The 18,394-nt window shown below is 37.4% G+C and overlaps 1 protein-coding gene and 1 long non-coding RNA gene across 11 annotated transcripts; both read right to left on the bottom strand.

Annotated features, from left to right (window-relative positions):
* Window positions 1-493: 493 nt before the first annotated feature.
* LOC116256052 (pentatricopeptide repeat-containing protein At5g56310) lies at window positions 494-11,682 on the bottom strand. 3 transcript variants are annotated; one of them, XM_050078491.1, is made up of 8 exons: window positions 11,560-11,682; window positions 9,195-11,050; window positions 7,605-7,677; window positions 7,423-7,499; window positions 5,847-7,226; window positions 3,895-5,728; window positions 3,600-3,804; window positions 3,094-3,503 (listed from the first exon to the last, which is right to left on the bottom strand). In XM_050078491.1, the coding sequence occupies exons 1-2, from the start codon at window positions 11,596-11,598 to the stop codon at window positions 9,233-9,235; spliced, it is 1,857 nt and encodes a 618-aa protein (XP_049934448.1). In that variant the 5' UTR covers window positions 11,599-11,682; the 3' UTR covers window positions 3,094-3,503; window positions 3,600-3,804; window positions 3,895-5,728; window positions 5,847-7,226; window positions 7,423-7,499; window positions 7,605-7,677; window positions 9,195-9,232. The 3 variants fall into 3 exon arrangements, with proteins under 3 accessions (XP_031488062.2, XP_049934448.1, XP_049934447.1); XM_050078490.1 differs by lacking the exon at window positions 5,847-7,226 and having other exon boundaries at window positions 7,605-7,652; XM_031632202.2 differs by lacking the exons at window positions 3,094-3,503; window positions 3,600-3,804; window positions 3,895-5,728; window positions 5,847-7,226 and adding exons at window positions 494-840; window positions 1,893-2,006 and having other exon boundaries at window positions 7,605-7,652.
* A 1,059-nt stretch (window positions 11,683-12,741) lies between these two features.
* LOC116256053 (uncharacterized) lies at window positions 12,742-18,292 on the bottom strand. Of its 8 annotated transcripts, none has more exons than XR_004173030.2 (8): window positions 18,054-18,292; window positions 16,796-17,087; window positions 14,981-16,693; window positions 14,772-14,837; window positions 14,449-14,657; window positions 14,126-14,334; window positions 13,857-14,010; window positions 12,742-13,068 (listed from the first exon to the last, which is right to left on the bottom strand). It is a non-coding gene; the product is annotated as an uncharacterized LOC116256053 (long non-coding RNA). The 8 variants fall into 8 exon arrangements; XR_004173028.2 differs by having other exon boundaries at window positions 13,857-13,976; XR_007573727.1 differs by lacking the exon at window positions 13,857-14,010 and having other exon boundaries at window positions 14,981-15,932; window positions 16,094-16,693; window positions 18,054-18,291.
* Between the last annotated feature and the right edge of the window lie 102 nt (window positions 18,293-18,394).

Below are 18,394 nucleotides of genomic sequence, written 5' to 3'. Positions count from 1 at the left end.
GAATTAGAGAGCCTAACCCAACCCACTTAGTGCTTGTATAAAGATGAGCAGGGGATTATAGCCCTAATATGAATGAATTTTCCCTGTTACGAAGTGAAGGCTGCGCTTTCACTGAGAGTTGGTGTGCGGAGTGCTGTTTAGCGTGAAAACCTCACACTGTTGAACGTCATACCAGCTATGGGGACCACATAATTGAAAGTGACTTGTGTTTGAAACATCATATGTGCAGTTAGTTTTGTTATTATGGAAAAAATTTATACAAATGTGAACCTGTTTAATCAATTAGTGCTTGAATAAAGATGAACAGGGATTATAACCCTAATATGAATGAATTTTCCCTGTTACGAAGTGAAGGCTGGGCTTTTACTGAGAGTTGGTGTGCGGAGTGCTGTTTAGCGTGAAAACCTCACACTGTTGAACGTCATACCAGCTATGGGGACCATATAATTGAAAGTGCCTTGTGTTTGAAACATCATATATGCAGTCAGTTTTGTTATTATGGAAAAAATTTATACAAATGTGAACCTGTTTAATCAATTCTGGAGTACACCTATTGAAGGCACATGCAAAAAGTTTTACTTGGAACAGATAACAACATAAAATTGATGGGCATTCCATTTCAAGCTTGTGAGTCCCTCTAATAACCATTATTGCAGCCTTGTACTTAAAGAGTCCCGTCAGTTAGTTGACAATGATTTTCTTAGCTGAAGTAGCCATGAAGCAATATGCAGACCGAGTAATCGAACTTCCAACTGGATCTACTTTAGTACGATGCCTACTCTTGACAGAACGGACTTCTTTAGTAGCTTCTTTTTCTCAATAACCGCTGATGATGATATTCTTCAAATAATAAAAAAACGTATCAAGAGATGATCCCAGCAATCACAATGTCTCGTAGAGGTCACAAATGATTGCGCAAGGTAAAGCATTTTCTACATGTAAAATGAAAATTATCTATTGCACAAGCCAAGGACGTGTATCATTACGCATTTTGCAAGTCACATCTAGAACCTGTATTTTTCAATTTTCCTAGCTGTCCCACTAACCATATAGACTGTTCAATTAGATTGTTCGAACCTTATTTGGTCTTTTATCTACTTTTCACAGCAGTCTTATAAACCATATAGAATGTCCACTTGAAGTATAGTCACCCTTATTTTGTTTTTATGCTAGACAAGAAACATTGTGTTATAAATGCCACATATGACACTTGATGTGCTGTTTTCACAAGAAATGAAGTTTCTTTCTAGAAAAATATTGGAAGGGATAAATGTTTCGAAGATGAATCTGCTCCCATCTTTTCCCCGTGAACTCAGAAACCTCATCCCCTGTTGCGGACTTTTTGTGAAAAAACAGATATCTGATCCTCCTTCTTCACGAGTGGTTCATTAATATCTTGCATTCCTGCTCACTGGGGTGATGAATTTCACGTATATTTATTGAACAATTTATTCTGTTCTACTTGCATTCAAGGTCATGATCACCAAAAGGCTAGTTCCAATTTCATTGCCAGACTATATTCCCGATCTTGAAAAGGAAAATGAAGTTGCTAGTCTTTAATTTATTTTACTAATTACCTAATTTTCAGGATTTGTTACTATGCTCCGGTCTTGCCTTTTTCTTCTTATTCTAAAGGTGATAAGTTAACACCCTTAATCGCAAGAAAAATGATAAATACCTAAACATTTTCAAAAAATAGAAATATCCAAAAAATCTAAATGTGACCGTGCATTGGTACGGTCAACACTTTAAGGTCCCAAACATACTGCACTTTCATGGGCTGTAAATATTTCTGAAAAAAACGAGCAACTTTTCCAAGATGTGTGAGCGTTGAAGTTATAACATTTATAGGGCAGCAATTCAAGTTTATAAACAATAAAAGCCATGCATACCAGAGAATGGTTGACAGCTCACAGGCAGTCATTCGTCTTGAGCATTAATAGAATAACACGTGGGAGTCTCCTTAAGAGCTCTGATATCTGAACAAAATATTGTGAAGCAGACATCTGCACAAACAACTAGGTTGTTGTCATGGATATCAAGTTTAGAAACGTAATGATACTCGAATATCAAAAGTGCATTGCAAGAAGCCCTGATTTATACAACACAAGCCAAGAAATGAAGGAACAAAGGGACTGAGAAAGATAGTCAACAGATGTTTCTCTTTGTTAGACTGAAAATTGTCCGAAATATGAACAATACATATTATGTGAATTGATACAAGAAAAAAAAATCTAACAATTAGCATATATAAAAAACATGAACGATACATATTCTGTGAATTGATTAAAAAACAAACATTCTAACAATTAGCATACACAAAATTTGTGAATGATGTGTGTGGGTGTTGTCACTCTATATGTGCAGTCTAGTTCAGATCTAGCATCCACATTCTTTTGATCCAACTTGATGGCATACATGTATTCAGCATTGAAAGAAATTTTCTTGAGTTTATAAACTTTGATGCACTTTTGGCCATTGATTTTTCAATCATCAAAAACCCCTAATACATTATATATATATATTATATATATGAAGAGAGAGAGAGAGAGTAACTGGTAAATACCAGACCACTTAAGTAGGGGACAAAAACAAGACCTCTTAAATTATGTTAAAAAATATTTTAAACAAAATCTGCTAATGTGTTTATAAACATTAATTTCATGTAAACCATGTTTTAGTTCAAGTTATTTTTGTAAAAGAAATCGATCTTTCTACTATCAAAATTTTGATGTTAAAAAAGATGTTCTTCAGATCAATGTTGTAAAACGCGTATCGTAAGCCGTATCGGTCGGGCTTTAAGATAAGCCGTATCGTAACGTATCGTAACCGTATAGTAAATTTTTTTAAAAAATTATTAATAAATCAGAAAAAATTTAAAAAATTCGAAAAATTCATAAAAAAATCAGAAAAAATTAAAAATAATAAATTGTTCATAGAAAACATGTTTGAGATAATGATAGACTTATTATTGCTATAAACTTACGCGTTCATCATTCATAAACATCAAAATTCATAACAATAATACAATATCATTTAACAAAGCATAAGGCCATAAGCCATAAAGTGATAAAGTCATAAAACATTCAATCAAGTGTTCAACAACCATAGATTCATAACTCTTAAGTTTTTGATACATATAAAATGAAAGCACTCTTGACTTGACTCTCATTCATGATTCATCATTCATAATCTTCATCATCTTCTTCTTCTTCTTCGTCAAGAATTGGAAGATCTTCACCAACATATTCAGCACCAGCACCAGCAGTAGCAAACTCTCCTTCATCAACAAAGCCTTCTGTTGCTTCAGCTTCAAGGTTGAAGCATTCAAGATCTTCATCATCAAATATTCTTCAGCTTCAAGGTTGAAGCATTCAAGATCTTCATCATCAAATATTGTAGCTAGTTCTTCTTCAATCCATGGCTCTAGATCGTCAAAATTTTCCAAGCTGATAGGATCGTACTGAGATGTGTGCTTCCTTGCTAATGATTTTTCTAATTCTCTACATTAAATAAGAGAAAATTTGTTAGTATATAATTTCATATAAATATATTGTACAAAAAATGTAAACATTAATTAAGCTATATGCCTATATTACCTTTGTTTCAACCTCATATTATATCGAACAAAGACAAGGTCATTCAACCTTTTATGTTCGAGCCTATTCCTTTTTTTGCTATGGATATGTTGGAACACACTCCAGTTCCTTTCGCATCCACTAGCACTGCATGTCTGGCTGAGGACTTTGACTGCAAAACGTGCTAGGTTTGGACAATCAAACTCATACCTATTCCACCACAAATCTAAACAAAAATATAACAAATCAATGTGAAAGTTTTAAAAGGATCAAATGTAACAAATGCAAAGTAAATTAAAAATTTCTATGTATTTACCTGGACGCATCGTTGTCCTGGCTCGAACGGCGGCAGGTAGTCTCATGTTCCGAAAACAACTATCATATAGATCCAACTCATTGTGCACAACATCTTGTTCTGTAGAATCTTCCACTAACACATTAATACAATCTAACAAACCATGCATGACTTCTCTGTCCTTCTTAAATGTAGGAGAAAAACTAATTGCAGGATTTAGATAATAAGTTGCTGCATGAAGAGGTTGATGAAGCTGTCCAGTCCACCTTTTATCTATAATCTTCCATATGGGCATATATAACTTTTTTTTTTCCTTTAAGTTGTCTCGAATTGCCTCTTTTGCTTTGTCCATAGCCTCATATAAGTACCCTATGGAAGGTCTGTTCTCGCTGTCAGCCAACCTGAGAACCTTAACTAATGGAACACAAACCTTCAATAGCTTCACACATGATTCCCAAAATACGTTATTGAATATAATATCCACAACTAAATAAACATTTCTTTTATGAGCATGTGGATATGCAGCCCATTCTTCACTAGCAAACATCTGTTTCAAATGAGTTCTTTGTTTCACCACACTCTGCACAGTCAATACATTTGTGGCAGATCTAGTTTGTGCAGGTCGTATTAATTCAACTCCTTTTGTAAATTTTCTCATGATTATAGATAAATTTTGTTACCTCTTGTCATTGGTCAATGGCTGATTTCATATCATGCATCTCATTAAGATCTTGAAGCATTAGATTAACACAATGAGTGGCACATGGATTCCAATAAAATGTTCTATACTTTTGAAATAACAAATCTCCTGCAGCTCTATAATTTGCAGCATTATCTGCAATAAACTGTACAATGTTTGCAGGTCCAACTTCTTGTACGACATTATCAAAAACATTGAATAAAATCTCAGCAGTCTTAGGAACATCAGACAAGTCAAGAGATTTCAACAACATTGTACCTTTAGGGCAATAAACAAGAAAATTTACAAGTGTTCTTGACCTTGTATCAGTCCAACCATCTGACATAATGGAGCTACCTGTTTCCTTCCAACATAATTTCAACTCATCGCAATGCTCAGACACTTCTTTGATTGTATCCTGAAGAATTTTGCCCCTCAATTGATGATATGATGGCATTTTGAATCCGGGGCCTATAGAAGTAATTGCATCTGCCATGGCTTGGAATTGAAAAGAATTAGCTGCATTAAATGGAATACATGCATCATAAAACCATTTCCCTACCTGTTTTTGTGCATGATATAGCATATCTTTAGATGTCATAGCAGCACGAATCTGCGGCTGACCACCTGGGCTGGTATATGAAGGGAAAAAACTCTTAATAGAGTCAACACTAGTCCTACTAGTAGGAACTCTACCACTAGGTGGTCGCATACCACGCCTGGCCCTAACATCTGTTGTGCCTCTCCTCTTCCTTCCCGTTATGCCAGATCGACCTCCTTCATACATAATCCCTTTTCCTCTACGATCTCTACCTCTTGAGGTCTCCAAATCTGTTCTTAGACTGCTATCGTCTTCATCATCACATTCATAAGCTTCTTCCTCTTCTTCTTCATCTTCCAAAGGCACATTATAGCCTACATCTGCATCTTCAATTTCTTTTTGTATTCTCTTTTGACGTAAAGCATGAAGCATATCTAAACATTGTTGACGCACAAATGGAGGCAAAGGTTTGCTTGGACCTCCAACACAAGGAGACGCATCTTTGGAGGTCCCTGCCAAATGGTGTTTCATTATAATAATCCCTCTTGAAAGTGTATTCCCACGGAAGCCACATTTGAGTTTCAAACGGTTATTCTCCTTCACCCTTTCGCACCATTGCCATGTAGGATCCATATCTTCAAAAAAAAAAACGAAATCCTATGGTAAACTTAATGAAAAACACTCAAAGTCTTCCAATCTACGATTATACGGTAAAAAATTAAGAATACATGGTAAGAACATGAGATTTCATACCTTACGAAGAAGAAATGTCTGAAATGAAGAAAACCCCTTTCCTTCCCACGAAAATCAAGCACCCACGCACAAATCGACCACTTAATCTTCGATTTGACGATGAAAATCAAGTTTTTCATGGTGAAAATGAACGATCGCCCTCCCTTACGGCACTATCCAAGCGTTAGAAATGAAGAACGAAAGAAAAATTTGAAAAAGAAGCCGAATAAGTAGGTCTCGGCCCCCTTTTGCGTTTTTAGGCCATATCGTACGATACAGGCCCTGTATCGTATGATACGTGCGATACAGGGCCGATACACCCCCTTTTTACGATACGGGGGGTGTATCGTACCGTTTTTTTCAAACGAGACGATACGTATCGTACGATACGGGGTCGTATCATACGATACGTACAACATTGCTTCAGATTATTAAAAAAGTTACTAAAATAAAAAATACTACTTTAACATATGTTTCTCACCAAATCACTCTTACGATCATATTTATAAGGTTAGATTTGCCCCCAAAAGAAAAAACTTTAATCATTAATTTTAATGAGTTTAGAATTTGTCCCTTACCAAGAGAAAACAAGTTATTCTCACAGCAAAAACCATTAATTACTAACAGCTACACCCAACGGACATCCTGCCTGTGCTGAAGTCAGGTTTGGCACACAGCCCCATTTGCCGTAGGTTCTCGCTTAATGTGCCTAAACCTTGCCCCCCACACCTTTCTCGTCTTTTCATTTTTCTAGCCACTTTTCTTCTTCTGTGTCAAGACACTGCTGCTTTTTCACTTCCTTGTGATTGTGATTTTGGCACTCCCTCTTTATTTCTTTTTCTGAAATTGCATTTTTTGTGTAGCTGCTGTTAAGTAAGAACGTTATTCATTTGCTAATAGTATCCAGTTATGGTATTCTTTAATATAATATACCAGTTAAACTTTTGTGTAATACAGTTGTTAGAGTTAACACAATTATCTACTGTTTAAATGTTAAATGTTCATGTCTTTATCTTGTTTTTGGAGTTAACTATGTAATGAACATAGAGATATTAGTTTTTAATCTTTATTTGTTTTCTGTTTAGATTGGTGTACTGTTCCTAGGCAGGATCTACTGCCTAGACAGTGCGTAATGCTTTTGATGACATAGATCAAAGAACATGGCAATGATAAACACGTGTGCATGAGTGTGAGGTCCTTCAATTGCTAAAGTAGGACAGCAGATTGACTACTTTCTAAGTCATAGTCAATTGCTAGTACCTTGTTTACCTACAAGAAGGCACTCAAATACATAACATTGGGTCACAAAATACAGAGGAGCGGCAATCTCCCATCTGACTCGGTAAGCTCCACTTGCTTGTCAAGGATGTGAAGGAATTTCTAATAAAGGCGATCACAGGGCTACAAAAAATAAAGACCAAAGGAATTTCTAATGAAGACACTCACAAAGCTACAAAAAATAAAGTCCATTAAACTGGCATTCTCAGTTCCCTTGCCCAACATTATCACAACAAAGGACCTCCACTAGGTAGGTAGTTTCTGTAGATCCCTAACCATTTGTCTAGGAATAAATGCAAAAAGAGAAGCAGAAACTTACTTTATTAGTATTGCTTTATATACAACTACCAGCACATCTGTACCGACAGCCTTAAGGTGAAAATTTGCTAGATATACCTGCATTAGGTGATAACAGACCAATACTCAACTATTTTCATCAAGTAAGAAGTGCAAAAAAATCCAAACAAAATACACACAAAAGATCCAAAGATAAAAACATACTTGGACTACATTCTGAGCTTCCCTCCCTTGTCATCCTTTAGAAACTACCTACACCAGCGCACATGAATAACCGCTTCATGCATATCATTACAGAGAAGTATCACATGAATGAGTCATCAAAAAAGGTAATGTTCATGCCCTTTATTGTAACTTCAAGATGGAGAAATAAAGTCCAACTAAAATGAAGACCATCATTTGAAGTTGCATATACAAGCCATTGATTCATTTATTTTTTGGTGAGGAACGAGCAGGGCCTAGGGCTGCATCAGCTAGCAGTCAACCCACCAGAATTGAACCAGGGACTTGCCTTCTACCAATCTCTGGTCCAACCAGCTAGGTCAAACCCCTTGGGGATACTGTTGACTCCAAAACTTGCCAAGTTTTTCCATCCCCTTTGGTTAATGGAGCTAAAAATCTAAATTAGGTTTGACAGCAGAGCTAGACATTTAAATTAAGTTTAAGAAAACCAATAAGGTGGAGCCAGAAATCTAAATTATGACAATGGGAGAGCCTAACTAAACTAGGATGGACATAGACATGTCGAAGAAAAAAAAAAATCATAGATCCACGATGCAGATTCAACATACGAATTCATGAAAAAGAGCTACAAAACCATAGTCCATAGCTAATTTAGTGCATTTTGTTCTCACGCTACATCTTGCTAAAGTTTTTCACACAACTTGTCCTTTACATCTCTGCTTACACTCCTTGAATCCAACTCAACCTTCTGGGTTATGGGCCCAACATAGTTCATGCAATCATAATGCTCCATATGTTCATATGAACAGATCATTTAGATTTATATGCAGATACATACCCTTTTTAGAAGATTCTGAGCGACTTCACATGCCATATAATATATAACCCTCTAATGCATGTTGTGTATCATGTGTTAGTATAATTATTTATCAACATCATTCCCTCAACAAATTCTGCTAGAAGGCAATGTAATTCATGAAGATGAAACAAAAAAGAAAAAAAAAGAAAAACATATTTTAGAACAGTAAGCTGATTTTTTTCCTTTTTAGCATAAGCCGAGGTGATTGACCTTGTGTCATGTGTGGTTGACAAAATTTCTCCTCCCTCTATGTAATGTTAAAGGGAAAAAGTAAATAATAAAGTACTGTAAAAATAACCTTGTGAGCACTGCTAAAGCATGACATAAGGCCCAACAGGCAATTTCACTATGTCTCAGTCCAACTTGTGATACTAGTCAGTAGTCCCGGTTATTTGATAAGATGCTTCTCATTACTTTTATCTAACCAATTTCTGAAATATTGCAGGAATGGCCGATAGGGCAGTCCCTAGTTTTGTTTTCATATTCACCAACAACTAGCTGCAGTTAATTTTCATATTCTTTCAACTGCAGTGAGCTCTAACCACAAGGAGACCACCACAGAGAAAGCTTAACAACAAAATGGCAGAACTGAGACTTGATGGGATTAATTAACATCTTCACATTTCTCTCACTTGCGATGGTCATCACCTGTTCAACCCTGTGACTGGAGACCCCATGCATGTTTTGACTTCTATGCTCAACTATCGCAATTCAAATATGCTATACATCATAAATTATGCATTTGAGCTCACCTTGCACTTCAGAGTTGAATAGAAAAGAATTTTCCTTTTCAACCCTCATCAAAATCCAGCAAGATACATGTATTTGGTACATAACCAGCCATTCTCAGTTGCAGATCTATCTCACTGGCAATTTCATATATTCTTTCAGCATGTGGATGAGAATTGTCTCCTGCAACAAACTCATGGACACTATTCCCTACTTCAACATAACTCCCGCCTGGAGGCTTTTTCACACCTTTGTCTCTCATCAACTCCCTTATATTCCTAACATCGTCCCATCTTCCAAGAGAAGCATATATATTCGACAAAAGTATGTAATTGCCACTGTTATGGGGCTCCACCTCAGTAAGGTGCTGCAGTGCTAGCTCACCTAGTTTAACATCAACATGAATCCTCGCAGCAGACAGCAAAGCACCCCATATTGCCCCATTTGCTATGAATGGCATCTCGCTTATTAACTGAAATGCTTCACACAGGTAACCAGCACGCCCAAGTAAGTCAACCATGCAACCATAGTGCTCAATCTTGGGTGTAATACTATACTTTGTTCTCATTTTGTCAAAAAAACAGCGGCCAGCTTTAACAAATCCTATATGGCTACATGCGGACAGAATAGCAATAAAAGTTACACCATTAGGCATCACTTCAGCTCCTTCCATCCTAGAAAACATCTTTAAAGCTTCCATACCTAAGCCATGGAAAGCAAGGCCAGCAATAATGGTACTCCAAGTTATCACGCTTTTGTGGATCATACCATTGAAAACTTCCAAAGCCTTATCAATGCGACCAGATTTGACATACATATCAATTAGAGCATTTGTAAGTGGAACAATCTTACATAAATTATGCCTATCAATGTAAGCATGTATCCATTCACCCAATTCTAAAGCACCCACTTGAGCACAGGCAGAGAGAACTGATAGAATGGTGATCTCATCTGGTTCTATATCCACAAACTGCATCCTCCTGAAGAGAATGATAGCCTCATTAGGTTGGTTGATCTGTGCATAACCAGCTATCAAGGCCGTCCAAGAGATGACATCCTTATGGGGCATTTCATCGAACAATTTGCATGCAGTTTTAATGTCACCGAACTTGACATATGCTGCAAGAATGGCATTCCATGAGATCAAATCTCTGTCATGCATTTGGTCAAAAATCTGGCGAGAGCACGACAAATAGCCACAGGCAGCATAAGTTTGGATGAAGGCTGTCTGGACGTGAACATCCTGACAGAGACCAATCCTAACCGCCTGAGCATGGATTGCCATGGTAGTTGTTGTGGTAGAAAGGTGAGCGCAAGCCTTCAGGACGAAAGGTATGGAATAGCTATCTGGTCGTAACCCGACGTTCTGGATTGTATTGTAAAGTGAAATTGCTTCCGGTGAATGAGGAATGGAAGAGAGACCCTTGATCATGGTGTTCCAAAGATAGATGTTAGCATCCTTCTTATGCTGGAAGATGGAGTAGGCATAGTCCGAGAAACCCAAGGAGGATGTGGTGTCGATGAGTTTGCTGAGGAGGGTGTTATCTTGGTCAAGGCCTCTTAAGACCATGAACGCATGTGTTTGAGTTATGTGGGAAAAGCTACCTTTACAGTGGTCGAGCAAGAATGCTAGCTCTGAATGAGGCATAAACTTTTTCCATCTCGCCATCGTGACCATCGGAGTCATTATCGTTATATTAGGAACATTAGCATCGAGGAAGAGGCCGAAACGAGGCAGGAAGAGCAGGAAGTCTCTCTTTCTGTCTCTCTCTCTCTCTCTGTTCATATGCAACAGACCATATCGAAAATGGATGTTCACAATGATCAACCCCGTTTGGCTATCATTAATTTTTTTGTCAGTGACATGCATCCCCGAAGACTGCACAACAATACGACGGTTACACAAGTTAGCATGTCAAATCACATAGCATATGCAGACCTTACGAACAAAAAAGGACAGGTTGGTGAATAAAAGGTACATATAGAACACATATTAAAGCCAAAGTAAGGCCAAGAAAAGGAGTAATATTGCAGCAGAAGGAAGAAAAACTATGCACAAGTTTGCTCAGAATGCAGAAAACTGGGACCACTTAACAGGTATCTTCATCTACATCTAACATATATACATATATCAGATAAGCAGGTGTTAGTATAAAAAGTGCAGAAATGCATAGCTTTTTAAGATGAAATTTAGGTCAGTACAAGCAGAAATATTGCTGCCCCTAGTGTAGGTATAAGATCTTGAAGCCATTCTACGGATGTGTATATTCGCTAGGCATTAAGCGCAAGACAGACACATCTTGGACACGGCATCCATGAGCTGAAACTTGGCAATGGATGAATTTGTTTAATTTTTCTTTTGGGAATAGAATGGATTGTTGGCATTACATAAAAAAGAATGCTGTCCTGAAAGAAGTTGCCTTCCATCGAACAAGATTAGCTCTCCACAATATGGTGGAGTGTCTGTTCCACAGTATTCCAATGTTTGCATTATTTTGCTGGAACATAAATGTCTTCTCGTGGTCTCTTGGGTTGCCCTCTGAAAGAATCTAAATTTTATCAAATAGAGTTAGTATACATTTATAATTTTGAGAAGTGAGAGAAAATGTACAAAATAACAAAAGTTTTACGGAAAACCGAAACAAATGTTAACACATCGATCGAATGTCTAATATAAAATATTTCACCAAAACAACTTGAAATTAGAAAATATCAAACGTTAGTGCCTAAGGGCATAGCTTGGATGATTGAGTTAGCGGCGCGGAAAAAAAAACATTCTCAATTCCTTTTTAATAGGCGTTATGTTCTTACCTCATAGGGTGGAGTGTGACAGTAAGTTACAGTGATTTAGGTGAGCGTTTTGTTATCACTTTATGCTAATGTCATGCCAGCGTTTTTTTTAGGTGAGCAGGATGACAATCTCACGTTTGGAGTGCAAGTCAAAGCCACCTCTTCTCCTCTTATGGTGCTTCCGGATGAAGCCCTTATATGTTTCAACTTACATGTCAATAACTTGTCAACTGTTAATCAGCTTATTCAAAATCTCTAGGTTGTTCCCTTTTTACAACATAAGGAATGAATGCCTCCATGTTTGAATAGGAGACTAACCACTTTCGATCCCCTAACCAGTCTATGACTCTATCGTACCAACCACCTCCACGATAATGTGATGGCCTTTCTTTTCCAGCTAGAAAATACCAACATTTTTTATAGAGATTTGAGTCAAATCCATGACAAATTTATTTGATTTAGTGTACGATTTATCAACTTTGTTATTCTTAATTTACTTTAATTGAATTATTATAGTATGAACCCAACCACCAACTTGTATGTTGTGGAAGGTCGCGCTTGACTCACGAAGACCTCCAGGAAGCCATTTGAGGGTCCATCTTGGTCCATCGATCGGGTCTGGCCAGTCAATATAGTTGACCATGCGATATCCGACTCGGCCCAATAACTTACATTTAATATTATTTATTGTTTTATATATTAATTATTATACTTAATTATAATACTGGGCTAGACTTCCCCGAATGCCCAGCCTTACCGAGGATCTGAAAAATGGACCACGTACAGCATAAAAGTTTTTTCTCTTTCAAGTGTTTTGCTGGTGCCAAACCGAATTCAACTCCAAATCTATTTAGCTGGTTTGCAATTGAACCACTCTCAACTCCAACTTTAGGGGCCAATGTTAATCCCATTACAGTCAAATTATTGCTGGAGAATGCAGCGGGATGTCGTCACTCGTCAGGCGACTACGATCGGCTCTCCACTATGCAGCAAGTCCACCACCTCTGATACCACTGTTGGAGAATGCACCGGGATGTCGTCACTCATCAGGCGACTACGATCGGCTCTCCACTATGCAGCAAGTCCACCACCACCGGCGATTGCAATCTAGACAAATTAAGGCAAACCCAGTGAGAGGTCCCCTCCAAACAGATATTATGATTTAATTCACTTGATAAGAGGGGATGAAATTAGTATAACAATCGAGAAGGACAAACCCCATGAAATGTACAAAGCAACTCTCTCTCCCCACGCTCGTACGTAAATTTGAAACCAATTGATAAAAAATAACTCATATTGGATCTTTGAGGCATACATATGCACAAGCATATGCTTGCTTTGCCAACCATCTTATTGCTTGACGAATGCTTGGCCAACATGAATAAACTAAGACGCCGATCAAAGTGCCTTACATCCCTAAAATAGAGTTGGGGTCCAAGATTGTACTCCACCGGACCACCGCCCACAGAAGTCCACTTCACTTGGAGCCGCCCCATCCCAAAATATGCCTAGGTATCCTTTTTTCCTTTACCAACGTTCAAACCCTAGTCTTAATCTGCGCACAAGCCGAACCCAAGCTTGGCCAGCTCGAGCTTGACTCAGCTAAAATTACTCGAGCTCGAGTCGAGCTTCTTATAGCGAGCTTGAGCTCGACACGACTACACAAAGTCGAGCTCGACTCGATTAACCCATTTAACTCGTTAACTTGTTTAGCGTTTTCTCGTTTAACCTATTTAACTCGTTTAGCTTGTTTAAGCGTTGACTCGTTTAACTCATTAACGTTAACTCGTTTAGCTCGTTTAGGCATTTACTTGTTTAGCCCGTTTAGGCATTTAACTCTATCAATTAATGAAAGTTAAATGAGAACTAATAGCTCTCCTCAATGAATCTGGTACATTTGGGACTCCAACTGTGGCAGTTTGAATTAGTCCTTGTTGCATTTGTTGGAGGTTGTGATGAACCATATTCATGTCATGTACATAACCAGTTGAAGAAGCACCATGCGACTGAAGAATCTGAATCAGAAGGCAAGCAGGTCATGGCATGACTCTTGGGGGGCAAAATGAAAAAAGAACTGAATCAATGACATATGAAAAAGAAATTGAATCAATGGAAAGCAATCGTGAGTAGGAATTTTTCATAGTAATGAATCTAGTAAGGCTACCTTACTGCACCCAGGAACAAAGTCTTGAAGAAACTTCATGCACTCACTGATCTTTTCGCTCCTCACCCAACTGTGGCAGTTTGAATTAGTCCTTGCTCCATTTGTTGGAGGTTGTGATGAACATATTCATGTCATGTACATAACCAGTTGAAGAAGCATCATGCGACTGAAGAATCCGAACCAGAAGGCAAGCAGGTCATGGCATGACTCTTGGGGGGCAAAATGAAAAAGGAATTGAGTCAATGACATATGAAAAAGAATTGAATCCATGGAAAGCAATCGTGAGTAGGAATTTTTCAAAGTAATGAATCTAGTAAGGCGACCTTACTGCACCTAGGAACAAAGTCTTGAAGAAACTTCATGCGCTCACTGATCTTTTCGCTCCTCACCCAGCTGTGGCAGTTTGAATTAGTCCTTGCTGCATTTGTTGGAGGTTGTGATGAACATATTCATGTCATGTACATAACCAGTTGAAGAAGCACCATGCGACTGAAGAATCCGAACCAGAAGGCAAGCAGGTCATGGGATGACTCTTGGGGGGCAAAATGAAAAAGGAATTGAATCAATGACATATGAAAAAGGAATTGAATCAATGGAAAGCAATCGTAAGTAGGAATTTTCATAGTAATAAATCTAGTAAGGCTACCTTACTGCACCCAAGAACAAAGTCTTGAAGAAACTTCATGCGCTCACTGATCTTTTCTCTCCTCACCTAAAACTCAGTCCAAATAAAAAGTGTCAACTCCATCATCTCAAAAAGCTTTCTTTGCCCCTGATGTGAAGATGGGCACAAGTTATTCGTCTGATTTTGAAAGTTAAGGAGAAACTATTCATAATTTAGTATACAGTGCTCACCCTCGCCGCAAGATTGCCAACTTTGTAGCTCTCTAATGGAGTGCATTTTGCAGCTAAAGTTTCTGTCCATCGCCTAGTGCATAAGGATGCAATGGTGCATATCAGTTCAGTCAAAACCTCAAAATGCCAACATCTCACTAGTTCAATTGTCAATTAACATTTCAAAGTGACTGTAGGCAAAAAGAGAAAGCACAACAGGCCATTTAGCTGGCAACACAAAAAAAAAAAAGAAACAGAACCATGATCCCTGTGATGAGCATGAACTAGTCACTCTTCCGATTGCTAATAAAGATAACAAGATCTCCATGAGGATGGATGTGCCTGAACTCTCCATGGTGGATTCATATGGCAAAAGAAAGTTCAGTGACTGTTTTATGCGGTTCACTCCACAAAAACCTAATGGCAGCAAGTTAATCAACCGCAGACAAGTATTCTATGACTAGAATATGCCAATAGAACATGATAAATAATCCTCAAGATTGATAAGACACCATTCTATTGATGTGCTTCAAGACTTTAACCAAATGACTAAATAGATTAAACTTCCTACTGTGCATCTCATAGCAATCAGTGATACATTTGTAGGTCATGGTTTTATGTTTATTTAATCATGGTATCCCCACTGAGTGCCTTATGCCTTGTCATACTCTTGGCAGAAAAATTTGTAGGCATAACTGTAGGAAGAGAATATATTTTTGGTGTGAGTATTATCGTTTGTGCTGATCAGTGACCAATACTAATTTCAACACCATACCAAAGTCATTTGGATAAAACCATTTTACAAACCATCATCAAACAAAGATTATTCCAGGAAAAATGAAACAGGAAAAGGAGCTCAGAGTGAAGCAGCAGAAATAATGCGCAGTCTTCCTCTTCTTTTTTGCACTGAGGCCTTTTGATGGTGGTTGGTTTACAGCATTTTCCCTTTCTATTCAACGTAACCTGTTATAAGCTGCACATGCAACCCAAAACCCTTAACTCTCCCAAAAGGATTACCAACAATTACACTTCAATAAATCCCATATTTTCCATGTGTGACAATATCATCTAAAAGAATGCAGTACTACAACAACAAAAGCAAGGTTGAATAAAATCCATGGTAAAGATACTCACAATGTTCTCAAGGAGGGGAAGTTTGCAACTGCATATCCCATCGTGCCATTGAGCCTAAGACCAGAAATTTTGCAGGCAAAAAGTACCAATAATCTGAAATTGGTATTTTTTGTCCACATGAACAATCAACTCAACATCTGGGCAACTCTAAGAACAACATATAATGAGATAAAAATGTTCATAACTAAAAAGTATGAGATTGATGTACATAAAATTATTCCACATTAATAGGTCAATAATTGAGCCTTTAATAGTTGTGTACACAAAATTTGTAGGAGAAAGAAATAAAAAATAGTCCCTTCACTTCATATTGATAGATAAGATTGATGCCTGTCAGTAAAAAGCACTCTGCAAATCTCCTTTCAAGTTTCTAACAATAGAACCTAACAAAAAATAAAAATGTTAGCATAAAAAAAATCAATATTGACTGTGTTCCAAAGAAATTCAGCTGATAATGTTGTCATCAAGGTAAAATCAAGCATTTAAAAACAAAACAACTACCGAACTTAGAACAATACTTAATATTTTGTTAGTAGTTACTGCATAATATGTTTGAATTGATGTTGAATCATGTCATGCTATCTCATCTTCAGCAGCACCCTACAAAAAAAACCAACAATAATTGATCAATAAACAACTTCTACAACATATAAACACATATAAACATGATAAACTTTGATATACATTCATTTTAGTACTTACCTTAGCAATACCGGTACAAGATTCATAGGGTCGCCATACTGTTTTATCCAATCGCCTGCATAAACTAATTCTTCTACTGCCTTTGGACTCAAAAAGAGAAAGTGTAGCTAACCTCACTCCATTGTTGCTTTGGCTTCCCTCTAGTAAAGGCAGCTTGCCTTGCAGACTTCTTAAGGCCTTTATCAGTAACTGGTAATTGGATTTGTTGTTATTCAATAATCTTTATATTTTTCTTTAACATAGGCTTGGAACTTTTTTGTGATTGCTAAGCTTGTTTGCTCAAGCAATGAGCCTGTTTCAACACCACAAAGCAGAGACTCAATATCATAAGTCTTCTAAATCTTTAACTTTTTAGCAACTTTCCCCTAAAGAAAAAATAACTCCATCTATTATGTGTTTATCAAAATGCATAGAGGGAACAATAGAAGAAAGTACACAAAACCAGACAAACATAAGATGCACACAAATGCAAGCTCTTAAACTAGAAATGACAAACATGGTGAGAATTCAAAACAATTTGTGCCTGCAAGTGCTCATGAACAAATATACCTTCCATGTTCAAAAGTATAGGGCATATTAATGGCTATCACCATTAACGATGCTGCATACCTTCCTGTCAACAATAGAATGACCTCCCATGTAATCATTATTAGCATTTTACTTTCCAACTATCCACGTGACCTATTATTTTGTCATAAGTGGCTAGCTACTCTACCTCATGGGTTAGTTATTTATTACTTTCACTCACTAATTTCATATAAAAAACTGTTTAAAAGTTTTATGAAGTCTTCAGTTATCTATACCGTTCTTCATGTCCAAAAGAAGACTTGCGCACATTTCTTGTTCAATCCTTCATAAAAAAGCACTACGTTAGAAAAAACAAAGTTTTACAGTTGGTCACTGTCTGTCACTCTCATATAGGAGAAGCCGAGAAGGTACATAAAAGAAAAAAAAAACAAAAAACAAAAAAGTTATAGATGTTCCTAGTTCCTTAAGCTACATCAAAGAATTTCAGGCAAGAAAAATGCCACAGTCAGTGGCAAAGCCAGAAGTATAAGTTAGAGGCACCAAATACATATTAAAATTAGAAAAAAAAATATTTATAACCACAATGTTAAGAAAATAAACAAATAACAATAATAATGTATACTATGTTCAATTCTTTCAAATGAGAACACGTACTGTATATCTAACAAATGACACAGTTCCGTGACTCACAGTATCCATGTTCAAATCTAAGAAAAAAACTGAGCCCAACCTGGACATTTGTCACCAGTTAGAAAAGATAGACGGGATGCCGGTGGACCGTTGGCCGGATGGTGGTGCTGTTGTGCTTGTGCAGGCCGTGCAGTGTGAGCCAGTAAGGAGCCTAGAAGGGTGGTCGTCTGGTCGTCGTGGTTGATGGAAGAGAGAAGACAGGAAGAGAGAGAGCACACGAGCCGCAGAAAGTAGGACAGACGGAAGAGTGAAGACCGAAGGCCAAGAGAAGACCTCTGTAAATTGATTTTATCCTAAACCGGTGAACCGCTTTCGCGAACCGGTTTATCTAACTCAACTGGTTATATAAACGAATCGAGTCGAGTTTAAACGAGTCTTGCA

The sequence above is a fragment of the Nymphaea colorata genome, chromosome 6, assembly GCF_008831285.2.
Source record: "Nymphaea colorata isolate Beijing-Zhang1983 chromosome 6, ASM883128v2, whole genome shotgun sequence".
Classification (NCBI taxonomy): Eukaryota; Viridiplantae; Streptophyta; class Magnoliopsida; order Nymphaeales; family Nymphaeaceae; genus Nymphaea; species Nymphaea colorata.
The sequence above is the reverse complement of the archived record's forward strand: the minus strand, read 5'-3'. Positions and strand labels throughout refer to the sequence as shown.